The sequence below is a fragment of the Culex quinquefasciatus genome, chromosome 2 (genome assembly GCF_015732765.1).
Source record: "Culex quinquefasciatus strain JHB chromosome 2, VPISU_Cqui_1.0_pri_paternal, whole genome shotgun sequence".
Lineage (NCBI taxonomy): Eukaryota > Metazoa > Arthropoda > Insecta > Diptera > Culicidae > Culex > Culex quinquefasciatus.
Window position 1 is genome coordinate 916,227 of NC_051862.1, and position 22,701 is coordinate 938,927.

General features: G+C 39.8%; 1 protein-coding gene across 2 annotated transcripts; it reads right to left on the reverse strand.

The window, feature by feature from the left end:
* Positions 1-1,943: 1,943 nt before the first annotated feature.
* LOC6037196 (putative inorganic phosphate cotransporter) lies at positions 1,944-20,802 on the reverse strand. Of its 2 annotated transcripts, XM_001847074.2 has the most exons (6): positions 20,585-20,802; positions 12,541-12,780; positions 4,509-5,024; positions 3,713-4,089; positions 3,271-3,645; positions 1,944-3,065 (listed from the first exon to the last, which is right to left on the reverse strand). In XM_001847074.2, the coding sequence occupies exons 2-6, from the start codon at positions 12,593-12,595 to the stop codon at positions 2,820-2,822; spliced, it is 1,569 nt and encodes a 522-aa protein (XP_001847126.2). In that variant the 5' UTR covers positions 12,596-12,780; positions 20,585-20,802; the 3' UTR covers positions 1,944-2,819. The 2 variants fall into 2 exon arrangements, with proteins under 2 accessions (XP_001847126.2, XP_038109655.1); XM_038253727.1 differs by lacking the exons at positions 12,541-12,780; positions 20,585-20,802 and adding an exon at positions 7,517-8,469.
* Between the last annotated feature and the right edge of the window lie 1,899 nt (positions 20,803-22,701).

A 22,701-nucleotide genomic window follows, 5' to 3' on the forward strand; every position in this document is an offset into this window, starting at 1 on the left:
ACAATTATTAATGCATTTTTTAATATTTTATCACCGCCATTTTGGCCACCATCTTTGATTTAAACAAGCTAATTCAAGAAAAATAAAAATGCCGTGGTTCGATTATCCAAAGTTAAATTTTTCCGAGGCCTTAGGATAATCGAATCTGGACTGCATATTTTTTTGTTTCAACTATATTTTTCCATTAGATTTTTTTGGTGAAAATAGATAGCAAACAACTTTTTCCTTACATTTAGTATTATTTTTAGTTTGTTTGAAATAATAATAGAATATAAGTGAATTTTTCATCAAAAGTTTGCCAAAGAGGGGTTTTGTCATTTTTTAAGTTTTTTTTTTTAACTAATGATAGTGTTTAATGCAGTATGTTAATTCCGTGTAATAACAATTTGACTACCATTTGATTTTAAAGGTAAAATTCCAAAAGAAAATTGAGAATTTAAATTAAGTCTGTTCAAGATTCAATGACTTGTGCTTCAAAATTTTATGTCAGTCCTTTCCAGAATATTTCAGTTTTTTTTAGTCCCGTCCAGCGAAGGAATATTTTTTGTTGCCTTTATTCCATCCCTGGTCTTGTGAAATTCCCAAGAATTTTAATGAGTTTTAATGAAAACTGGATATTTTCTGCTTGAATAATAACATAGCAAGAATGCATAATAGGCTATTTTAGTATTCTTCTCTGTGAAATTTTGAATTTTTCGGATAGCGTCCCTTTTTTAAAGTGATATTCTTCGCCACATCGAATACAAAGGTCTGATATAAACGGCACATTTTTTGCCCAAGCATCTGTAAAATACTAAGATTAATGGTATAAAAATTAAATTAAGTATGAGTTCATTTAAAATTTAAATAAAACAATTGAATTATTTGTTTATCGAAGCAATTGATTTGATTTGTAATTATGATTTTGAAAAATCTTTAAAAGGTAAAAATTGGTCAACATTTTCTGATATTTTCATAGAAATTTTATAAAAAATTTAATACCAAAAAAAAAATTTAGATCATTTTCAACGATCTTTAGATATTACCTTAGGAAGTACATCAATAATTCAAAAAATCAACATTGATTTTAATTTTTATTTTCATGTAAGAATTTGTTATCATGTTTCGAGACAAACCCCGAATGTTTGAGAGAACATCAGAACAATATCAAAATTACTATGATTCCATATTTTGTGAGTGCATTTTGCAAGGGTTAACGAGTGTCAAAATTGATAATGATACCAAAGCAACAAAGCGAATTTCCCTTCTTATTTACATCGACTCGGAACCGTGAAAAAAATCAATTTGTGATATAGAAAAATTGTTTTGAATAAAGAATAAATAACATGTAATTTTATAGTTGCTCATATGCCCAGATGGTGCGTTGGATAATCAAATGGGTTATACTGGAAAACTACTAAAACGGCTCTAACTCAAAATATATTCCCATGGGTTTTTGTTAAGGGTTCAAATGGTATCATATCATTACGTGCAATACAAAAAAAAATAAAATGCAGCGTGTTTAAGTTGTCCCAGTTTCGAGAAAATGAAGTTCAAGGTGCTCAAGAGCAACCAGTTAAAAATAAAATTCTGATTCATGACTTAGTTGCAAAAATAAACAACAGTACAACCGCTCAGATGAGTACGCTGAAAAGGGAAACAAAACAAAAAACAACATCCTATTTGCACCCGGAATCGTCACAAACATTGTAGCTTATCTATTTTGCAGAGAGAGAGCGAAAAAAAGGCACGACAATTCGCCGTCGTAAATCCGCCGATCAACCGTGCGCGGTGTTTTGCCCGATAAGACCGGGGAGAAGAGGTGAACGGATGCTGTGACATATTTACCACAGATCACAGCCTGCTGCTGTTGTTGCAGGTGCTGCAAACAAAGTGCAGGGCGATGCTGGGATGGAATGTGTTCTTTTCTGTTCTACCTAACGAGCAAACGGCTTCCCCCTCTATATGTTTGATTATTATCGTTTTTATTATCATCTCGGAAAGAGAAACGACGGATGTTATTTCTACTTGCTGATTGTTCTTTTGTTTTTTCTCTTATATCTTCGTACGTTTCGATGTTGGATCGTTTTAAATATTTACAAAGTAAAAAATATACGTGATTTGTTTTGTAGCTGACTATACAGTAAATTGTATATGATTTGTGTGTGTTTGTTTATCCTCACCTTACAAGGCACAACAATATAATAGTGGTCGTCCTCTCATGCAAACTCACGACTGACGGGGGTTGCACAACCTTTGGGTCTTTTCGTGTCCTTTTCTGCGCTACGCAACACTACGGCACTGTGGAATTGGTGGTCGACGCGATAATTTTTCCCTATTTTTAAACTTCTCCTATTAAAAAAAACAACAGTGTTTTATCGTCTGGCCTTTGATTGCGGTTTTTTGTTTGTTTTTTCGTTAAATGGATGGCAGTTTTCGCCCCAGCAATTAAATGTAGTAGCTCAATCACAAGTCTTTTCGCGAGGTCCATTACGGCTCTATTCATCTACTGTGGACGCTCAATCCAAAAAACAAAATACGTATTCGTATATAACCCTAACTAGAAACTCACTCGTGTTGATATTCTTACTGAAAACGATTAACAAGTTGTAATTGTGTAGAAGAATATCAAAAAACCTTACGTTAATTTAAAGCAACAAATCAGGAGTGGGGACAGGGAAATTGTACGAGAAAGTGTGCACACAAGTGTGAGTTTGCGTTGTTCCTCAGAAGATCAAGTAGTTGGGGTGAAAAGACACAGATGAGTAGTGAGTTAGAACAGAGAATACCTATTGCCTAGTGTCTTTCTTATAAACCGAAAAACAACCCTCGACCTCGCCCTACTGCCGCTGTTCGGCCATGCCCGTCATCGTTCGAAGCGTCGCCGTCGTCGTTCCGTTGTTGTACCCGTTGTTGTGGCCGTTCTCGTGGGGGGCTTCGATCGAGGCCGGCTTCTGCGGTTCGTCGTTGTCCGGGTTGTCCCACGGTTGCCGCGAGCCGGACGCGAACAGGTTGTAGAAGGTCGCCGTGAAGAGGTACACGCCGGCCGCGATCAGGAACACGATCCTCCATTGCGCGATCGTGGGCTGAATAAGAGTGAAAGTGAACAAGAGTTAGCAAATCATCTAAGTAGGCTTCGTTAATGCTCGTTAGAATCACAAGAGATGAAATTAGGAGCAGCAATTGTGGCAAGTGACGAAATGGCAATCTTTTGTGCCTTCATTAGAATGTCTAAAAGTGCTCCATTTAGAGTCACTTAAGGCGATTAGCACAGCTCGTCGCTCGGCTTACCTTTCCTTCGATGATGTTGCCAGCTGCGATCGGTGCTAATAGACCAGCTAGATTAGCGGAACAGTTGGTGAAGGCCATCAGGATGCCGGCGTAACGTGGCGTCAGATCGAGATGGTTGATCTTGAAGCCGGCGTAGATGCCTCCGTTCAGGCCGACACCGATGGTCAGGATGGCCACCGTCAGGGCGCGGTTGCAGCCGGTGTAGGACGCGATGATCAGCGCGATCGCCGGTCCGTACTGACCGATGCTGTTGGACAGCTTGCGCGTCATCGTGTGCGAGAAGCGTCCCGACGTCAGCATCCAATCCGCCACCCAGCCCACTCCAATCGAGAAGATCCACATCGCCAGGTACGGCAGCGAAGAAAGAGTTCCGTTCTGAAATGGAGATAAGCAGGCAGTGAATGTCAAATTCCTGCTCCGCCTACTGCGCGCTTCAACTTACAGCTTTGATGGAGAATCGCAGCACTTGCTTCATGTAGGTAGGCAGCTCGGTCATCAGCGTTTCGTAGCCGTAATTTTGACCCAAATGAGCCAACAGGATGGCGTAGAACGGCATCGACTTCCAGATGGACTTCCACGGGATCGGAGGAATGTTGACGCCGGCCTTGCCCCACAGCGCTTGCTGGATATACTTGCGCTCGTCCTCGGCAATCTTCGGATGCGTGATCGGATCCTCGTGACAGGTCAACAGGAAGGCAATGGACCAGATCGTTCCGACGATACCAAACACGTAGAAGATCGATGGCCAACCACCGTCCCAACCGTGATCAGCAAGCAGACCGGACAGCGGCATCGAAATAACCGTTCCAAACTGGGCACCTAAATTATTAAGACAAATTTAACCAAAACTCCAACCCTTACACAACTCAACAATTTTGAAGTTGATGCCAGTAATCGCTTTAGTTTTGTCAATTGAATTTTAGTGAATTCCCTGCCAATCAATAAAACTGTAAATTTGAGTATAAATGCTATCTTAAGCAACCATGCACCCTTTTATCCTATCCACCCTCTTATTTTTTCTACCCCCATACATAAACGTGAGTGCGCATGGTTGCTTAAAATGATTCCATAGCATTTATAACCAAATTTACAATTTTATTCATTGGCAGGGATTTCTCTGAAATTCAATTCTGTCGATTGGAGCGTGTTCAGGGAGCCCCAATCTATCATACCTTGACAAAACTGAAGCGTTTGCTGACAGCAACTTCAAAAAATGTCATGTTGACTTAACAACCTACCAGAATACACGATCGAGCCAACTCGTGATCGCTCGTTCGGCGGAATCCACTTGGCCAGCATGGCGTGCGTGCACGGCACGATCGGACCCTCGCCCAATCCCTGAATAAACCGGACCACAATCAACCACGGGGCACCCCCCTGCCGCGCCGCCACCGGAACCAAAAACGCAAACACCGAGTTGATCAACATTCCCCACCCGAGGAACCGCATGGCGCCGTACTTCTTGGCCAGCAGCCCGAACGGAATCTGCGTGATCACGTACCCGTAGAAAAACGACGACAGAATGTACCCCTGCATACTCGTCGTCCACAGAAACTCCCCGTCCTGGTGGTCGGAGTTGTCCTGCTCGCCGTAGTCCGTGTCCGGGCACTCGTCGTCGAACAGCTCGTGCTTCTCCAGCGCCGACTGGTTCACCATGGCCACGATCGCCACCGACATGTTTGTTCGCATAACGTACGCGTTCGCCATTCCCAGGAACAGCATAAACACGACATAGTGCCGCGTCCCGAAGCGCCCTGAAAGGAGAGAACAAACGATCATTAGCTCTGTGTATTGGGCGATTAGCGATCGCGCTGCGATCGTGATTCATTTACAATCTATATCATGCGGACGCGATTAGAATACAATTCAACGGTGGAAAATTCGCTATGCGAATCACAACAGGCGACGTTGCGATCGGTAGCGACAAATCAAACACGGCGTTGCTTATCAACGCGATCATAAACAACGCGGGGTAAGCAAGTCATGAATAATTGTTCAAAGTTGTTCAACACATTTGCGAAAGCAAACAAAATCAAAGTTGGCGCGAAGCGCACGTGCGTCAGCACGGTTTGTGCGCTATCATTAAAAGAGTTAATAGTTGTGACAAATCAAACTAAAATTACTAGGCGAAATATACCCATTCCCATCACTCTCAGCGGTGGTGCCGGAATGATGCTCGATAATCCGGGGTGTTTCTTGAAATTCACAAAAACCATGTACAACAACCAGTGGAGCAGCATTTTGAGAACAATTCTGTTTAATTTGACGTTTACCAAAAAAAAATTCTGTTCCTTTTACAAGCATTTTCCAAAAATTATTTTCGAACTCTATTCTCGTCTGACGAGAATGCCATGTTGCCCATGCGATTTCTATTATCGGCCTAATTTTTGTTTTTCGTTCAGCGCACTTTTGTGGATACCAGTTCATGGTATTTAAAACAAACTTTTGGATTAAACTAACAACAAGTAGCTTTTCCAGAGGAAGTCTCCTGGCATCGCTGCTGGTGGTGTTGGTTCTTTATTTGCCTTCGCTTCTCGCTCGGGTTTCGTCAGCCTTTGACGAGAATAGGTAAAACGTCAAGTGACTTAGGACGTTAGTTTTTTTTTATAGCGCTTGCTAGTTAATTACACATTTCGAGATTATTTTTTACGTAAGAAGCTAAACCATGTGCAAGCATGGCTCTCATCTTGAGAGTGAGAAATTGTACCTCAAAATGGAAGTTTTGATCACAAATGCATTAAATTTGGCAGAGCTGTTGCTGCTGAGTTTACGGCCTAAGCAGTTATTTTGGAGCTTTAATCGAGCATCAAACTCTCCATATGCTGAAGATAAGTGATTGACGAGAGTAGGGAAATTTCCCCTACTCAACCAACCCTAATTTACTCCGATCACCTAACTCTCTTCAGTCGAGAACCACCCGGTCACGGCGTTCATTTGTTTGCTCGTGACTAAGCTCGGCGTATTGTTTCACACCCACCGAAAATTCTTTTTAAAACCGGACTCTCTAAGCGCAAACCAGTTCCGTCCAGTCAGTCGGCTAGGCCTGCTTGATTAATGACAACAACGGCTGGTGACGCCGTCGCCTACCTGGATCGTTTACGCCTAGCCGTAAGAACACGACGACTTTGCTCGTAAAAAGTGACAAATTCGTTTTACGAGCAAATGTGAATCAGTGGGCTAGCCTGCCGCCCCAAAATCGTGGCATCCTCGTGCCGAATCTAATCTACCTGTTATCTTGAGGGGGAGAGTACTCGCGATGTAGACGCAATTTCACGTCTTCTTGAATGAATATTGTTTCTTCATTTATATTGCATTGGTCCGGCGTGCTACGCGATTGTCACGCCATTCCGCTTGGAGTGGAACAAACAAAATTTCCGCGGTAATCACTTCGACATCTTTGGAGATAAGTTTAGCTCGTAAACATTTAGGGCGAGACGTAATTATTGGATGTCGCGCCGTGTTTAGTGCATCAAAGGTAGATGAACTGTTGAGTACCATAAAACTGATCATCTACAGTTCGAATTTGCATTGATCTTCTATAAATAAACCGCATAGCGTTCAACAGATAATTCAGTCGCTTTTCGTAAACAAATATTTGCCGACAGCCAGCCCAAAAAAAGCTTAATCGAGCAGCTCGTTACCAGGGACACTGAATTTATTATACACAAACATTAATTTAATTCCGTCATTCACACAGGGTGCACGATCGTGCGATGATCGTACGCAAAAAGAAACACAATCAATCGGCAATACATTTCTTCCCCGCGTCATCAACCAAAGCAGTGCGACGACAGGTTCGCTCCGCAATCGTAGCAGGCACGTGCACAACACATCAGCGCCTGCTTCGATCGCGTGCCCACCAGCGTATCTTCATCTTAGACGTGTCACCTTAATCAGTTCAAGTGCCCACTTTTAATATTTAACCTCTTGAGGCGCGCTGCAAAATATGCCGAGTCATAAATAGACCACTTCCCGTGGAAGCGGATAATTCGCCGTGGTGCGCGCGGAATTGAGATTGACGCAAATTTTGCGCCGGGACAAAATTTGTGTACACAGTGTAAGTTGATTTACTTTCTTCTGCTCAGGTCTCGGGTCATCTCAATGTCAACAGACATTCACTCTCTCGTGCTAAATAAACTGCAAAAGAAATCACGAGGATTGTACGCTTGCGTCACATGCGGCGCGAAGACGCGATCGCGATCAAAGTTGGCGCCGCAGGCTACTTCGATTGCTTGGGTATACTAACGTCCAGTCGGTGGCTCTCCGTCGGCGATGTTGGCTTGCTCCCACACCAGCACATGGCCGTCGCGGGTTCGATTCTCGGTCCGGGCTGTCGGTGGCATTTTTTTTCTGTTCTGTTGTGTTTCACCTAAACCCGCTACTCACTAAACACTGAATAAACAACGCACTACACTCTCTTCCCTGTAGAGCGACTTTGGCCTACTGAGATCACACTTTACGCTTCGCGCATACGCACCGCGTCTCAGCGGGTTGCTTCGATATTTCGCTTCACTCGTTTCGAGGATCCTAATGATAATGAGTTGATTAGACGTCGTCAATCGTTCGTAGAAAATTGTTCACTCCTCTCTCTCTCTCTCTCTCGCTCTTTGCCGTGACTAGTTGTCTTATCGCACTGTTAAATACACTTTTCATTCAGTGCCGGGACGTGGGGTAAATTCGCGCACATCTACACACTCACTAAACTAAACTAACGCTAGAAACAACGACCAGCCGGTTGAACTTGAACCATTATGGCGGAGGCGTCTGGTATGGTTCAGTGGGACAGGTTCCGGTTTGTCTCTGTTTGAAGTCCGCTCACAAAGCCTCCCCCAGGCCTAATCCACCATCTTTCACTCAAGTCACGCAGTAGGCGACTCTTACTCTTGTTTTCCCCCCGGTACCAACTATGGTCAACGGGGCGCTAAGCCTACTATCCTTATCAACAGACGTGCCGCGTGCAGGTATCGTGTGTGTTTATCACACAGAGCGAGAGAGAAATATCTGCCCTGAAGACCGCGCGGTGGTGGTGAACGCGGCACCTTCCCTAGCTGCCGATCGACTGACTAACCGCGGAGCACATTTTTCCCAGAACTCGCAAGACCGCGACCGGTGAAGTTGATAACAAAATCGAGCGGCGCGCGCGTGAATTCACGTTTAAACGCCCCGTCCCGTTCTGTCGCACCACGCGTGAACGATAAGCTCCCGCTGCGATTGATTAATCAATGCCTACTGCGTACACGATATTCATTCTAGGCACGGTACGCCACATGGTGTCGTGAGCGACACTTACTACATCAGTGTGCGCAACTCGCACACAACTGTTCATCTGCATCACCAATACGAGTGCCATCAAGTTCCAATTGATGTTTTTTTGCCTTTCTTGCAGAGGAAAGGCTTAAAATACAATTTATATTCTCTCGAAAAACGTTTCTCTATAAAACGATTTTCACAAATCACATAATCATCATAATTTAATGTCGAGCTTAAGTATGATCCATAAACTATTCTAAAGTGATTAAAAATTTTGATATCGAAGATAGCGGTGATGAAATATACTATTAATCATGGTGGCCACTCAAATCTCGTTATCTAATTACCGACAATTCCAAAAATGCTAATAAAAAAATCTTGTCCATAGAACGATTGCAAATCAAATACTGTGCATGAAATGTCAATATCAACCATCAAACAACATTTCTAAATAAAGTTCAAAATTAAACTTATTGACAGTAACATAAAAAATAACAATTACAAAAAATATTAAAAGAGTTCAAAAAAGTGCATCTTATTTTGATTAAAGGAGAAAACCTTCAAAACCGGCCCAAAAAATCAGGAAGCATTTTTTTATATTTCAAATTTTAATTTGCTGAAAACATTTTTAAATGCATTCTCTTGCGTTTATAATCATATTGTAAATGTTAAAGTTAGTTTTAAAATATTTTCAGTTTAATGGAATTTTCGATGAAAGTATTTTTCGCAAAACAAAATTGTCAGAACATAGATTTTTTAATGTAATAATTGCAAACCAACTGTACTAGTGTATAATGCATTTCCAACTACTTTTTCATTGAAATGTTGAAATTCCTGCTTTTCAGACTAAATTTCTGTTTAATTTTGTGGATTTTGATATTGAATTTTATTATCGATGTTGTTTCCTTTTTTTCTTTAGGAAAAACTTATTTTTCATTTAAAAGTTCCATTCCGTTTGAAATTCAGTTGATACTATCTACTCTCTTAATCAATTCAGTCATATTTTCATGCATTTTGTCAATTAAACGATTAAATAAAAAATGTTGAAAAATGTTACATTTCAAAACAAGTGCTAAAAAGTTTCACTTTGCAGCATCCATTTCAGTGCTTAAAAGTAGAATTACGTCATGTGACTCGTTGACAAGGCAATCGAAAGACCTTTCCGATAACTCATAAATTTTCAAAAATTAGACTGTTTAAACAGTCACTAGAAATGTTTGGATCACGTTGAAAAAAAATACTATTTTTTGTGAGGAAGGCCCCACCCACTTCAAGGTGAATTAACAACTTTTTTATTTAATTCATTTCTTTTTCTGTCACTGTCTAAGTGTCACATTCAGTGCTGGTGACTCGAGGCCAATCGTGCACACATAAATAGCAGCAGTTTTTTGATATATATAAATTAAGAAAATTTATAAATAAACCAATAGTACAACCGTACGATACTCCGCGGTGAGCAAGCGAGACGGCGCACATTGACCTGCGAGTGTAAACAACCGAAACAATGCAACGCGACGATGCATTCTTCAACAGCGCGAGCTACCTAAGTAGGCGTCGGCGCACAGGTGACAGCTTTATTTGCGGTTTTGCTTGGATGCGCGGCAGATAGCACGCGGGAGTCATTGCACCTGACCCACATAATCTAGGGGAGTTCTGAAATTCGCGAATCACTAATCATAATCCGCGCACAGCCTTGAGGGGAGGCCCGCTCCAGTTCTCGTCATTTCGGTCTAATTAACCTTTGGTCGCCGAAAGGCTTATCGCTGCCGGTTATTATTTACACGCGATTAAAAATACACTCGCATTAATCCAATCACGCGACAAAGTGATGGCGCTTCCTCGAATCACCGAAACAAAAAATCGCAAATTAGTAGACACACTCTAAAAACGATTTTTGGCAACAGCAAGCCATGGGCGTCATTTGAGCGATTCAGCGGAGGTTGCTTCTATCGCCTCCCAAAAGCACGTGGCAGCCAAACTTTTCAAACTGTTTATTTTTTGTCACTTCACCAAATGCAGCGCCTGGTCAAATTAACACATTCACATGTTCGTTTAACGCCGATTTGAGCCGTACTTGGGCTGATATTTCATGAGTTTTTTTTTCAGTGTATTGGTTCCTACTTCCTGCACTAGAATGAACTAATTCACGATCAGAGCGCAACGCCGGTTCGAGTGGGACTAATTTTTGATGGCACTTTCTTCGTAAATTTATAGTATTTGAAGTGCAATAAACTGCAGAATATTTTTTTGGACAGATAACGGAAGTTGTAAAAATGCAATCATCTGATTCGAAAAACACAGATGTTGATCTTCTGATTGGTGGATTTTCTCTCTCTATATAATAATGAAAAAATCTCGGTAGAAATTCTCAAAACCGTGTTTTTAGAAATAGATCAATAATGCATCGATGAAGTACTAAGCGTCTACATTATGGATATCATAATATACCGTGCGTCTCCATGATTTCAATTATCAAAAAATAAAACAGAAATGATTCGCTAATTTGACTACCGCAAATTGGAACTCGAGTAATTTGAATCCCGGTTATTCGAATGAACTGAATATGTGTTTTAAAATAAAATTAAGTAGAAAAATAGCTTTTTATTTTTCAAATATGTTAATTTGCTTGATAATCACAGTTCTTGCCGAAAATTGAACTTCGGTGATCGAAACTTCAGATAATGGAAGCTTAGAGAATCGAGTTTTTCGCCTGACCGAAACCGACGTTTCTTTCAAAAAACACACAGTTGTTTAATACAAATCAACAAAATATTACAAGATTACCTGGTGCATCAGCCTACTCTTCAAACAATCCCAAATATTTACAAAATGATTAGCGAGTGCCTTCTAAACATTTATGTTTAACCATCGAACACACCAGAGGTCGCACTCCAGTGCAGCTGCGCTAGTCACCGCTAGGTGGCAGTGCGAATCGCCCCATTTCGCCGCCAACTACGTCTCGCTTGAACACTTAAAAAAAAGGCGAACATTTATCAGCTCTCCGGGTAGCGTGGCCTACTGTGATGATGGGCTTATCGCTAAACCTCCGCAAAGTCTAATTGAACCTGGACTCAATTGGATAATCGTGGCACGACCTCCCAAGAAGCTTATCAACCCTTAACAAGATAATTGCGTTTGATGTGCGTTGCACAGGTTTGCTTATTGAAAAATAAGCAGTTTGTCTGATTTGTCTTAATGAGGATGGACAATGTTGACGAGGTGAGTAACAGGTTAGCACTCCCGTCGCGTATGTGTGCTGTGTGATAAATGAGGAACATTTCTCAGTACAAAGAAATCCCAATGCAGAGTAACGTGTCAGACTGCAGGGATGAAAGATAAGACACTATTTGTGATGTAATTCATCATTCAAATCACGCTGCTAGGTGTTAATGAATTGCATGGGGTGCTAATGGAGGGTGACTTCACCTTTTCCAAAAGATTTGTCTTAACCGAATTTAAAGTAGCGTGACGAAAGGAGAATCTGAGCGACCGCTTAACGGTCCACTGACCTTCCAAAACCAGTTCACGAGCCGACTCAAGAGAGGTCATCTGGTGGCTGAATCAAGTGTCATCAATCACTCGCGGAGTGACCGATCACGCAAACTAAACAGGTTTGTTTTGTTAACCGAACCTGGTGCGAAATCCGCTAGATCTAAGCGATCATCGCGACGCGATCCTCATCGTCAATTCGTAATAACTGTCAAATAAGTGCGGAAACAAACAACGGAAACCGGCCAATGTCACGGGCAAAAAGTGCCCGGAATGAACAATTGCCGCGCCCAGCTCATCGCAGCAGGCCCCGCTTCGAATTTCGATTGGCCATTTCAAAGCACGTACTCGCAACAAAAACCGCACAAAAAAATTTCGCATGCTACGATTGCGTTTTTCCTCTCACTGTTACTTTGGTGTGGTTTATGTCCCCTTTTAGTTTGTTTACGTTCTCGCGTCGACGCGTCAAAACAAACGCCGTCGCGTAGCGGAAGTCGCACATGCGACACATTCCGCGCACCAGGAACTTACCTTCGGGCTGCTTGGGCTCTCCACCCTCCGCCAGATACTCTTTGGAAACTGTCATTCTGATGTTGCTCGGAATGTGTGTGTGTGTGATTAGTTGTAAACTCAGGTCCCAAAAGTTGCTTTGGTTGATTTGTTGATTTCAGCAGCTGGTCAGCGCCGAAACGTTGCAAGGATCTCTCTTTGCGTGGTGATAATAAAAATTATAATAATACTGCAGTATGATGAGCTTGATGTTGGCTTAATCTGGAATTCGAAAATGTAAGAGAGAGAAAAAACAAAACGTGATTACGGTTGTCGGCGCTCGAACCTATTAATAATGCATTGTTGTTGTTGCTGCGTTGACGGATGGCAACACGTTTCGCACCCCAGCAAGCCATGCGGGAGGCGCATGGTTGCTTAGGTATTGTGATGAATGCAAAAAAGTTGTCACGCAGATGCTCGCACACGTGCGCCAAATTAAACGAACGTTGCTCTTGATTTGAATACTCGTTAAAAAAAATCTCAAGAAAAATCCTTTCTGAACCAGTTTTGGCTAGTAACGAGGAGCTTATTTTTGCACACCAATGACTGACGTATGTTTTTGAATTGATTAATATGATGATAATGGTTCTTTGAATGTTTTGCATTCTCGACTCAATTTTAAATATAGTGCAGACGTCAGCACGAGACGATGAAATAACACATTGTCGGTTATCAATTTGCCACGCTCGGACTGTTTTACACCTGGTACTTTGCGTTACTTTTGCAACTTTGTTATTTTCATCTAAAAAGCGTTCTAGTAAAAATTCAATGAAGAAATTGTGACCACACTGGTTGTTCACAAAAATATTTCATTCAAATCAAAACGTCTGAACTTCCAGCATTTGACGTAAGTTTGCTAATGGATAAAATTGGCAAACATAAACTTTGGCAGATATCAAAGAATTATGCAGCATCTCATTCTACCTAGAACCCAGTTGAATTCTTATGCTAATGACGCAAGTTTTTTTTTCACTATTTGATGAAGCGGTTTTTAATGTTTTGCGATTTTGATCATGCCTGATTTGGCATAATGGAAAATGAACACGCTTTGACGTCATTTGTTATTATTAGCAATTTAATTGGCCACTTAGTCCGACAAGATTTTACTTTGAATCCTCCTCCAGATTAGCTACAAATGTTCACAATTTTATGGTACGTTTTTGAACTGTTCATAATAACAATATTCAGTCATATCTGAAGTACCTAAGCACAAATTTATGCTGGCATAAATGTGTAGGAAATTCTTCTACTTTTACAAGGAAAAATCCTTTCATGGTTAAGGCTGGTACAAATGTTTTTAAAGTTTTGTCACCCCCTTCAAAATTGGCCCGAAAATCAGGGGGCAAAAATATTTTACAATAAACTTCAAAATTTCAATAAAAATTCAAGGGCAACTAGCTGAAATCAAATTAAAATACATTCTCCTGCGTTTAAAATCATTTTTAGCATGTTTGGGTTTATTAAAAATCTTAAGATTTTTGAAAATTTTCGATGCAAAATCTTTTTTCGATACAATTTTTGTTTTGTCAGATCTTAGATTTTTGAAAACTAATGATTGCAAAACAACTGAACTAGTGTAAAATGCATTTTAAAACACTTTTTTCATTTAAATGTGAAGATTATGGCTTGTTATTTAAATTTTTATATTTTTTTTTTTTTGCCCCCTTGACCTCAGCCAGGGCCGAGGGACAAAAACTTTTTTAAATATTTGCATCGGCCTAATGTTTTGAAAAAAAAAACAAAATATTAATGACTATGCCCTTTTTCAAGTGTTAGAATTAAACTTAAAATTCTATGGCAGACATATTGATTTTTTTCGAGCAAAATTCGAGATGCAAAAAACCAATTTTTAATTGCAGATAGCGTGGTCCACTCTTTAAAAAATAGGAGCAAACCTATTTGACTTATTTGTCATCTTCAAACTTAAAAGGATTATTTGCCCAAACTTTGCACGTCAAAACATAAAATTTTTCGTTCCTCACCCTCCTTTGAAACATATTGTTAAGACCAAATTCATTTGGAACCCCGATCGTACAGGACTTCAAGTTCAACGCAGGGTTCCAAATTACTGTGGGCTTAAGGAGCAAATCAACCTTTTCAAGTAAAAAATGCTTTCACAGTGAAACTGTTTTTTTTTCAGAGATTTTTTTTTTCAAGATTCAAATATTCTTTTTTGATTAATTAATTGATTTTTTGTCAAAAATTCGAAAAATCGAAAGCACACCCGTTTAAAGTTGTAGTTTATGCAACAAGTTGCTAAAAGATATTTTTTTTCAGCACGAGTTGTACATTTATCTAACGACGTTTACCGAGTTGGGTAGCTACGAGAAGTGCAAGTTTTACTTTTCAGCACTTGTGTCAGAAAGTATAACTTTTCGAAACTTTTATTTTTAGTAGAGAAAAGTAGGCCTTTTCGTCATGCGAGAATGACAGGAAAAGTAATTAGTTTCACAACGGATTTGCAAAAAATATATTCTAACTCTTGATCAATTTTGTAATATTTTGTACAATTTTCAAACAAATTTTACTAAATTATTTTTTGGTAAAACCTTATTTCAATCCATATGGTTATTTAAGACATTAATATTAGATTATTATGATGATAAAATTTTGATCGGTTATCTTAAACTCTTTGCCATCCCTTTTAACATTCCCAGTTAAAATTACTTTTCCAAAATAAAGCAAACCTCAAAACCTTTTTTTTATTACTTTGCTTTGGTGACTTTTCAGATCGAAGCCAACCTGGAGACGGGGTTGGGATGTGAAGAGTTTTAAAATTCAAATATAACCCTAAAGCATTAAAATCGTTTTTAGTTGATTACATTGAATTTTCCATTGGAACAGAATTACATCTACTATAAATAGGTACCAGGTTTCAAATAAAAAATGTTTAGATTCCAACCAAAGAATGATCTGCCACAGAATCGCAATGAATTGAACTTAAAAATAATTAAAAAAAAACATCTTGACTTCACGGTTGGCACTGAACGAAAATGCTGATTTTTTTAATTTCTTAACAACAGACATGTTGAACATATTGAAAATCGTTGATACTGCATTCCATGTAAAGCATGTTTAATATTTTAAAGTGATATTTTTAGTCAATACAAAAATTATCAAACAAATCATACAATAATTCAAGCCTTAGCCTAATATTTGGTGTGCTGTAAATGATTTTCGTGCAACTTAATCCACGTTACAATGCAAAGATCTTCATAATGTACTCTTCTACCTACTATTTATTAGAACACGTTTTCGCAATAAAAATGTGTCTCGCTTCGCCGTAACATGGAATTGCAGTAAATTTAATGACTTTACACCAACAAATTAGGTACGCTTCACTAAGAACTCGCTAATGACACCAGGAGGTGCAATTGCTTGGTTTTTATTGTGGTTATTGTGAATCACTTTTGAATTTATACGTAAAATTTCAAACCTCATTTTCACGTTCTATAGATTTAATTCCTCAAACTTGATGCATTAGCAATAAGAATTTTGAAATAAATTACTTCAAACACGCGCTTTGAAAGTAAAATGAATTCTCTCACTAAACGAAACGTGCAGCTGAGAGAATGCCCACCTGAATAAACACGCCAGGGCATCTAATTACAAGAATCGCTACAATCAACACGCTTTAATTACTGAACAATTTCCTACCGGGTAAAACAATGATTGCCACATTAGATGCACTGTGAGCCCTTCACCCGGGGGGAGATGCACGAATTAGTCACCACTCACGAAAAAAAAGGTTCGATGAAAATTGCTGTCCGATCGCCTGATTGCAATTATCTGACCGGTCTTGAGTCTTGCACTGACCGTCCTTCCCCGAATTTCCAAACTTCAACCCTCACATTCCTCCGGTCCTTCGACGACTGGCACGCATCGGTTATTATAGGTTCCCTTCAAAACATGTGCGCAAAGACACACACTCACACACACAATTTCTTGTGACGAGAATTTTGACCCTTGGGTAGAAACAAACCGAAAGGGTCCAAAATAAAATCGACGTAAAAACCCAAATTGACGGAAAAGTACCGGTAGAGGAAAGTTTCTCGCGTCCTTCATTCACCAACCTTTAGGGTCCACACACACACACACAGGTCGAAGCAGTTCACTTTCGTTTTTTTTTCGAGCTGCCTTCTTCAGGCAACAGAGACCATCTAGGTAGGCCGGTTACCTCTTGCGCACGACACACGTGTTCCACACAGCCTGTTGCGTTATGCAAAATTGGCATCCCCCGCCGGCAATGACTTCACCGCCTGCTTCGCTCCTTTCGAATTTCAGCGCGCAAATTAAAGACACTTTTCTCCTTCGGGGCCCGGCTTCCGCGGCCTAAACACTACACAAGCCACCGTGCTGAATGACTGACCGAACTCTCGGTTGAATGGTGGCAAGTTACAGAATGCAAACAGAAAAAAAGAGAGCAACTAAGAAGCATCGTAAAAAACGTGATGAAATGTCCGTCTTTTGCACTGCACGTCCTAGCACGTCCCGACCCCGGAGTCACGTCCCGCCAGTCTACCCTGGAAGTAGTCGCGAAGAGACTGTTACACACTGTTGTTTGCTTCCGCCATCATCCAGCAGCGGCCCGTTAGCGTAGCAGGCGTTGCGTTTTCTGATGCGCAACGGCGGTGCGCAAAAGTTCAAAGTCATTGCCACGTTGTAACGCACCGACTCACAACACTCAGTCGGCCTTGGATTCCCCATCAAGCCGGCATACTAGATGATGGGATGCCAAGTTGAGACGCTGCCGGGAAGTTGCAGTAGCAGTGATAAGCCCCGCGTAGAGTCTAGCGTACGCGCAGAGCAGCAGCACAAGCGGAAAACACACGCGGTCAGATGGGCCGGTAATCGGAGATAACTCTCCGGGTGGTTTTTTTTTCTATTTTTGCAACAAAGAAAGGTTTTGAAGTTGTGTCGAATGTGAGGGTAGTGGAAAATGGAAATGAGTTTGGGGCAAAAAAAAAAATTTCAACATTTTTAACACTGGAACGCCCAACGCATGTCCAACTTACACGGACGCCCAAGCCTCCCAAAAAAGGTGGAACGGTAACTTCAACTCGCTGGTTCTCGGGCCTAACTCAACCAATCAAGATGACTCTTTTTTCCAGTGATTTGTTAGGATGTCTAGATGATTCTAGAACATTGCAGAACTTAATTTGATCAAATCTGTAATTTCTGCGACCGAAAACATCGTTCCACCTTTTTTAAAAAGACTACCTCCGCGGATTTTTGGCGAATTTTTTTTACACGCGAAAAAAAAAGTTGGAACAATATTTTTGATCGCAAAAATTACAGATTTGATCAAATTAAGTTCTGCAAAGTTCTAGAATTATCTAGACATTCTAACAAATCACTGGAAAGAAGAATCATCTTGATTGGTTGAGTTAGGCCCGAGAACCAGCGAGTTGAAGTTACCGTTCCAACTTTTTTGGAGCCTTGGGCGTTGGAATGTTAAGCAAAAACAATCACAATTTTTTTTTGTAAATTAGTACAGTTTTGTTACTACTAAACATTTGCAAAATACCAATAAATTTATGAAAGCATTCTTTTCCTATAGTTTTATGTCTCTTTCTATCTGTGAACCACAATTTTTTAATCTGCAAATTGTCCAAAATTGTCCTGTTTCATTGTAATGCAAAAATACAATGTGTTTTTACAGAAATGTTTGAAGAGAGCGCAATTTTATTTGAAATTTTTCGTAAAAAAGCTTTTTCTTTTAATTATTTTTATCTCAGCCCATATTCAATCATTTGAGCTCAAAATTTGGGCGTTTGCTGGTTAAAATTTGCGTACTTAGATTTTAACAAATTCGGTAAAGTTTTGACTGCTGAACAGTTCAATAAACTCAAATTTTGGTATGTTTTTACTTAAATTGGTAATCGATTTACCGATCTAAACTTAACCGATTTTTAACTACCGAATACGTTAAAAGAAGTCAATGTTTATGTATATTATATTTTTTACCCGTAAAAGTTTTTTTTTCACTAGGATGGCGGTGGTACACTATTGGGAATGTTAATTTTGGGCAAATGAATCGAGTAAAAAGCTTAAAATTCCCAAAAGTTACAACAGTTATCCTACAATATACTATTTTGGAAATATTAGGAAATTATGGAAAAAATATCAAATTTTAAGTCGTTGGCACAACAAATACGAAAAAAAAATGTCATTCAAATTGAAAGAAAAAAAAATGTGTCTGTGAGTTGACCGATATCGATTAAAAAAATAAAATTATTGTTACATTTCTTTGCTGTTAAATTTATAAACTAAACATTACAAAACGCCCAAGATCACCAGTTGTAACAAAGTAAAATATGAACACCACTTTCGATTGCTTTGTATCAAAACAATAGATTAAATAAAAATTTGAGATGTTCTTCAATGGAGTCCAAATGTTCTAAAAAAACTATATCATAATCAGATCAATACGGAGCCTCGGTCGGATTGAGGTGTTCTTTGTTGCGTTGGGTTGGAAGGTTTATACGCTAACTACGTAAAACCAAATTTTGATCGCAGGAGGCTGTTAGGTAAAAAAACAAAAAACGCCAACAAATGAAAAAAGGCAGAATGAAGTTTGTCAGGTTAGGCTTGTTCGATATTTAAAAAAAAATCACTAATATTAAATCGAAATAAAGAGTATTTTCCAATTTTTGCATTTTTTTTATTAGATTGTGTCAGAAAAGCTTAAAGTTTAATGTATTAACTTTCCAAGCACCGTTTCGCCACCACCAAAATTAATCAAAGTAACCTGGTGGGCTTTCGCGCCACAACGTGACCAACCAACGAGCACAATCAAGCTAGCCGCCTCACAGCCTGCTGTGTGGCTTCACACCAGCTACACTCAAAACCAGCCGGCAAATCCAGCGGAAGTTGATGCCCCAGCTCTACCAGGTTCATCGTCAGGCTACTGCGATTGCCGTGCGATTGGGGTCTACAAAGCGTGTGTTTTTTTATTCCTGCTCTTATCAACGACACCCAATGCCGTCACGAGTCCAACACTCTATCACCTAGGACGACTCCAGCTATAGTACTCGAAAGATGGGTACTTTTAATGGCACTTAATCACACCACTACACCAGTTGGCAGTCATTGTACCGTCCGGGATTACATGTTACCCCGCGGACTCTAATGGCAAAAATCACACACTCACTTTTTAAACGGTGGAAGTTTTGTGAGTTTATCCCCCGGGATGTTTCGTGAAGTGGATCTCCGGCGTTGGAATCTGCATACAATGGGGCGCGGGAAAAAAGGCCAAGCATTGTTGCGCAACAAATATGTCGAGATTTGAGGTCAGCTATCGGGATCACTTTCATTCAATCTTTCTGAATTGGTTTGGAACTAATTGGATGAAAATTATTACATCATCTTTTGCAATGACAAAAATTTGAACTTGAAAATTTGCCTAGACTTAATTAATTCTTACTCAACAACGTATGCAAATTTAGCACCTCACAAAAAAGTGACGAAAATGCAAATTGAAAGAGCTAGTCACATCACATTTGGGAAAATAAACAAACTAGATAAAAACAGACACATCTCGACGCCGCCGCAACAACTGAACTAAAAACGTGCCCACTTTATAAATAGCGCCACGAGGAACGAAGTTTTCAGTTCACTATTTCATTCCGCGGTTAGTTTTTTTTTTTTCTTTTTTTCATTTTCATTTTCACATTTGCTACTCTTGTTGTTTACAGGTCCCATTAACCAACGATAACACCCCAACAAAACCTGTTGCGCGCCTTTTGGAAGTGAAAATTGGTGCTGCTCAATATCTACAATTATAATGGAACAAATTGTCCGGGGCTGGCGGTTTTGTTTTTATTTATTTTTGGAAACTAGTCACGATCTAGGTCAGCTGTATCTTTTCAAAGTAGTGAAACCATTGTCGTAGGTTTGGATCAAAGTTGATAAATTACCTTGTGGTTTCATTCATTTTCAAACACTGTTTTTCGCAACACTTAAAAAACACGCACTTTTGAACACAGACACACAGACGAGGACAGTCACAAAAAAAACTACTTACGTTTTACCGGAGAGCAAAACACGCAGTATACGATGGTCAAATTTGACTACTAGTGATGTTGTTTTTGTTGATCATGATGGAAAGTGCCATTTTTATCTGGGTATTGATCGTGAACAAAAACCACTAGGATCGGGTTCAAGCTTCCCAAAGTTTGGGAAAACTGGCTGCTACTCAGCACCACACACCGGGAGCGACTGATGAACTATTAAAACTCATCACTACCCGTTGACAGGTAAATGATATTTATATTAAAAATTTCCGAACCGCGCGAAACTCTCTCGCGAGCGCGAAACTCACCGTCACACACTCTCACGTTTTGCTGATAGCGCGGACAGGTTGGAACAATACCGATCGTGTACGTACGTAGCAGGCCGGGCATCAACAACGGACTACCACAAAGAGACTTCGAGCATCGAACAGAGTAGGCTAGACGGCTAGGCCAGACGGCAAGTGGACTGGTCAACACGAGGCCTGCTCTGATGATCGCACGACTTTGCTCTTCCTCTCTCGTTGACTCTTCGTCGTGAAACGCGGTTGTGGAAGATTACCGGTCGACGCTGTGGAGGAAGCTGATTGAAAATAAACTGTTTTTTTGAACAAAATAATAACATAAATAAATACGCTTTAAGTCTCAGAGAAAAATATCTCGCTTAAATTGTTGCTTTTTAAACATAGAAGGCACATTACATTGATTCTTTATTTTTATTTTTCAGATCTACACTGAAATAAAAAAAAAAAGTACCAAATTCCTAAATTCTAGAAATTTTGCCGCTTTTCCTTATTTAGTAATCAGGTTTTTTGGATTACTTAATAAGGAAAGGAGGCAAAATTCCTAGAATTTAGGAATTTGGTACTTTTTTTTATTTCAGTGTAACCTAAAGAAAAAACTATACATAGTCAAACCTAAGAAAATAAAGAAATACGAAAAAATAGTTTTGTTCATGCTTCTATTATCTATAGTTTTATACAAACCATCGAAACAAACGAACTTGGGCTAATCAATCATGGATTGTATTGTTTTCGGGGACTAAAAAGGTGGTTTTTTTTAGGCGCAGTCCTGTTTTTTGTGTTAATTTTAATCATTATATTGCATTATTATACTCAACCGATTATATAACAACACTATATTTTACACTAAATCCTACAAAACACATATGAACCTAAAAACAGGAGCGTTTGGTACGGTACGTCCACGCATCCTTCCTCCCCTGTAGATTCTAGTTGTATTGTTAATTTGATTTTGGTTAACTGCGGTGGATTTTCTTCAAATAACGACACAAAAAACTGTGGATTTTTGACAGTTCAATTTTAAGAGACTGAAACGCGTTTCAGCGCATTGAATAATAAGTGACGAACCTTAAATTAGTTTAAGGGACAACGAATCTAGTCGAAGATCCGCTTTTTGGTTATTTCCTGGTCCTTATTTTTTTTCAATTAGGCGTTTCCCTTAATCCACCTTCTCCAAAAATAATAAACTAATTCAAATAAATTCCGTTTCTTTTCATAACGCATCGTGTTCCTCCTTTGCGTGCCTGTGCTTGTTGGTATACGTGATGACTTAAGTTAGTGTGTGCAGAACCGATCCGATCGCAAGAGAGCTCCGTTGCCGGTCTCAAACATTTTTTTTTTTTGCTCGAAGTTAGAGAGTGAGAGTGTCTATCGATAAGGTTTTGCTGTTTGGACGGGTAAAGCCCAGGGATGATAAGAGCTTTTCCTCCATCCTAACTGCTGATCGTAAAAAAAGTAACGACTGTATTAACGGTTACTTCAGGAAGTAAACCAATCAATATCATAAACGACAAGTCATATAAAATCTTGCACACGCACTAACACCACGCGCGCCTACTGAGGTTTGTGCTAAAATCCATCACTTCACCACGCCTCTAATCAATCATCACTCTCATTGTTTTACATCGAGTACATTGACTTGAATTGCCTGTAACACGGCCGGAGTCTAGTCTTATCAATATCTCTCACTTAGCAAAAGTTGTCAGTCTGTCATCGAGCTTAAGTCGTCTCCGCTTGGTGGACCGATTGTTCACATTTTTTAATATCTTCATGCGTTTGTCACTCCCGGTGTGCGTCGCAAACAATCGGCTTCGGAACGCCATAAATCA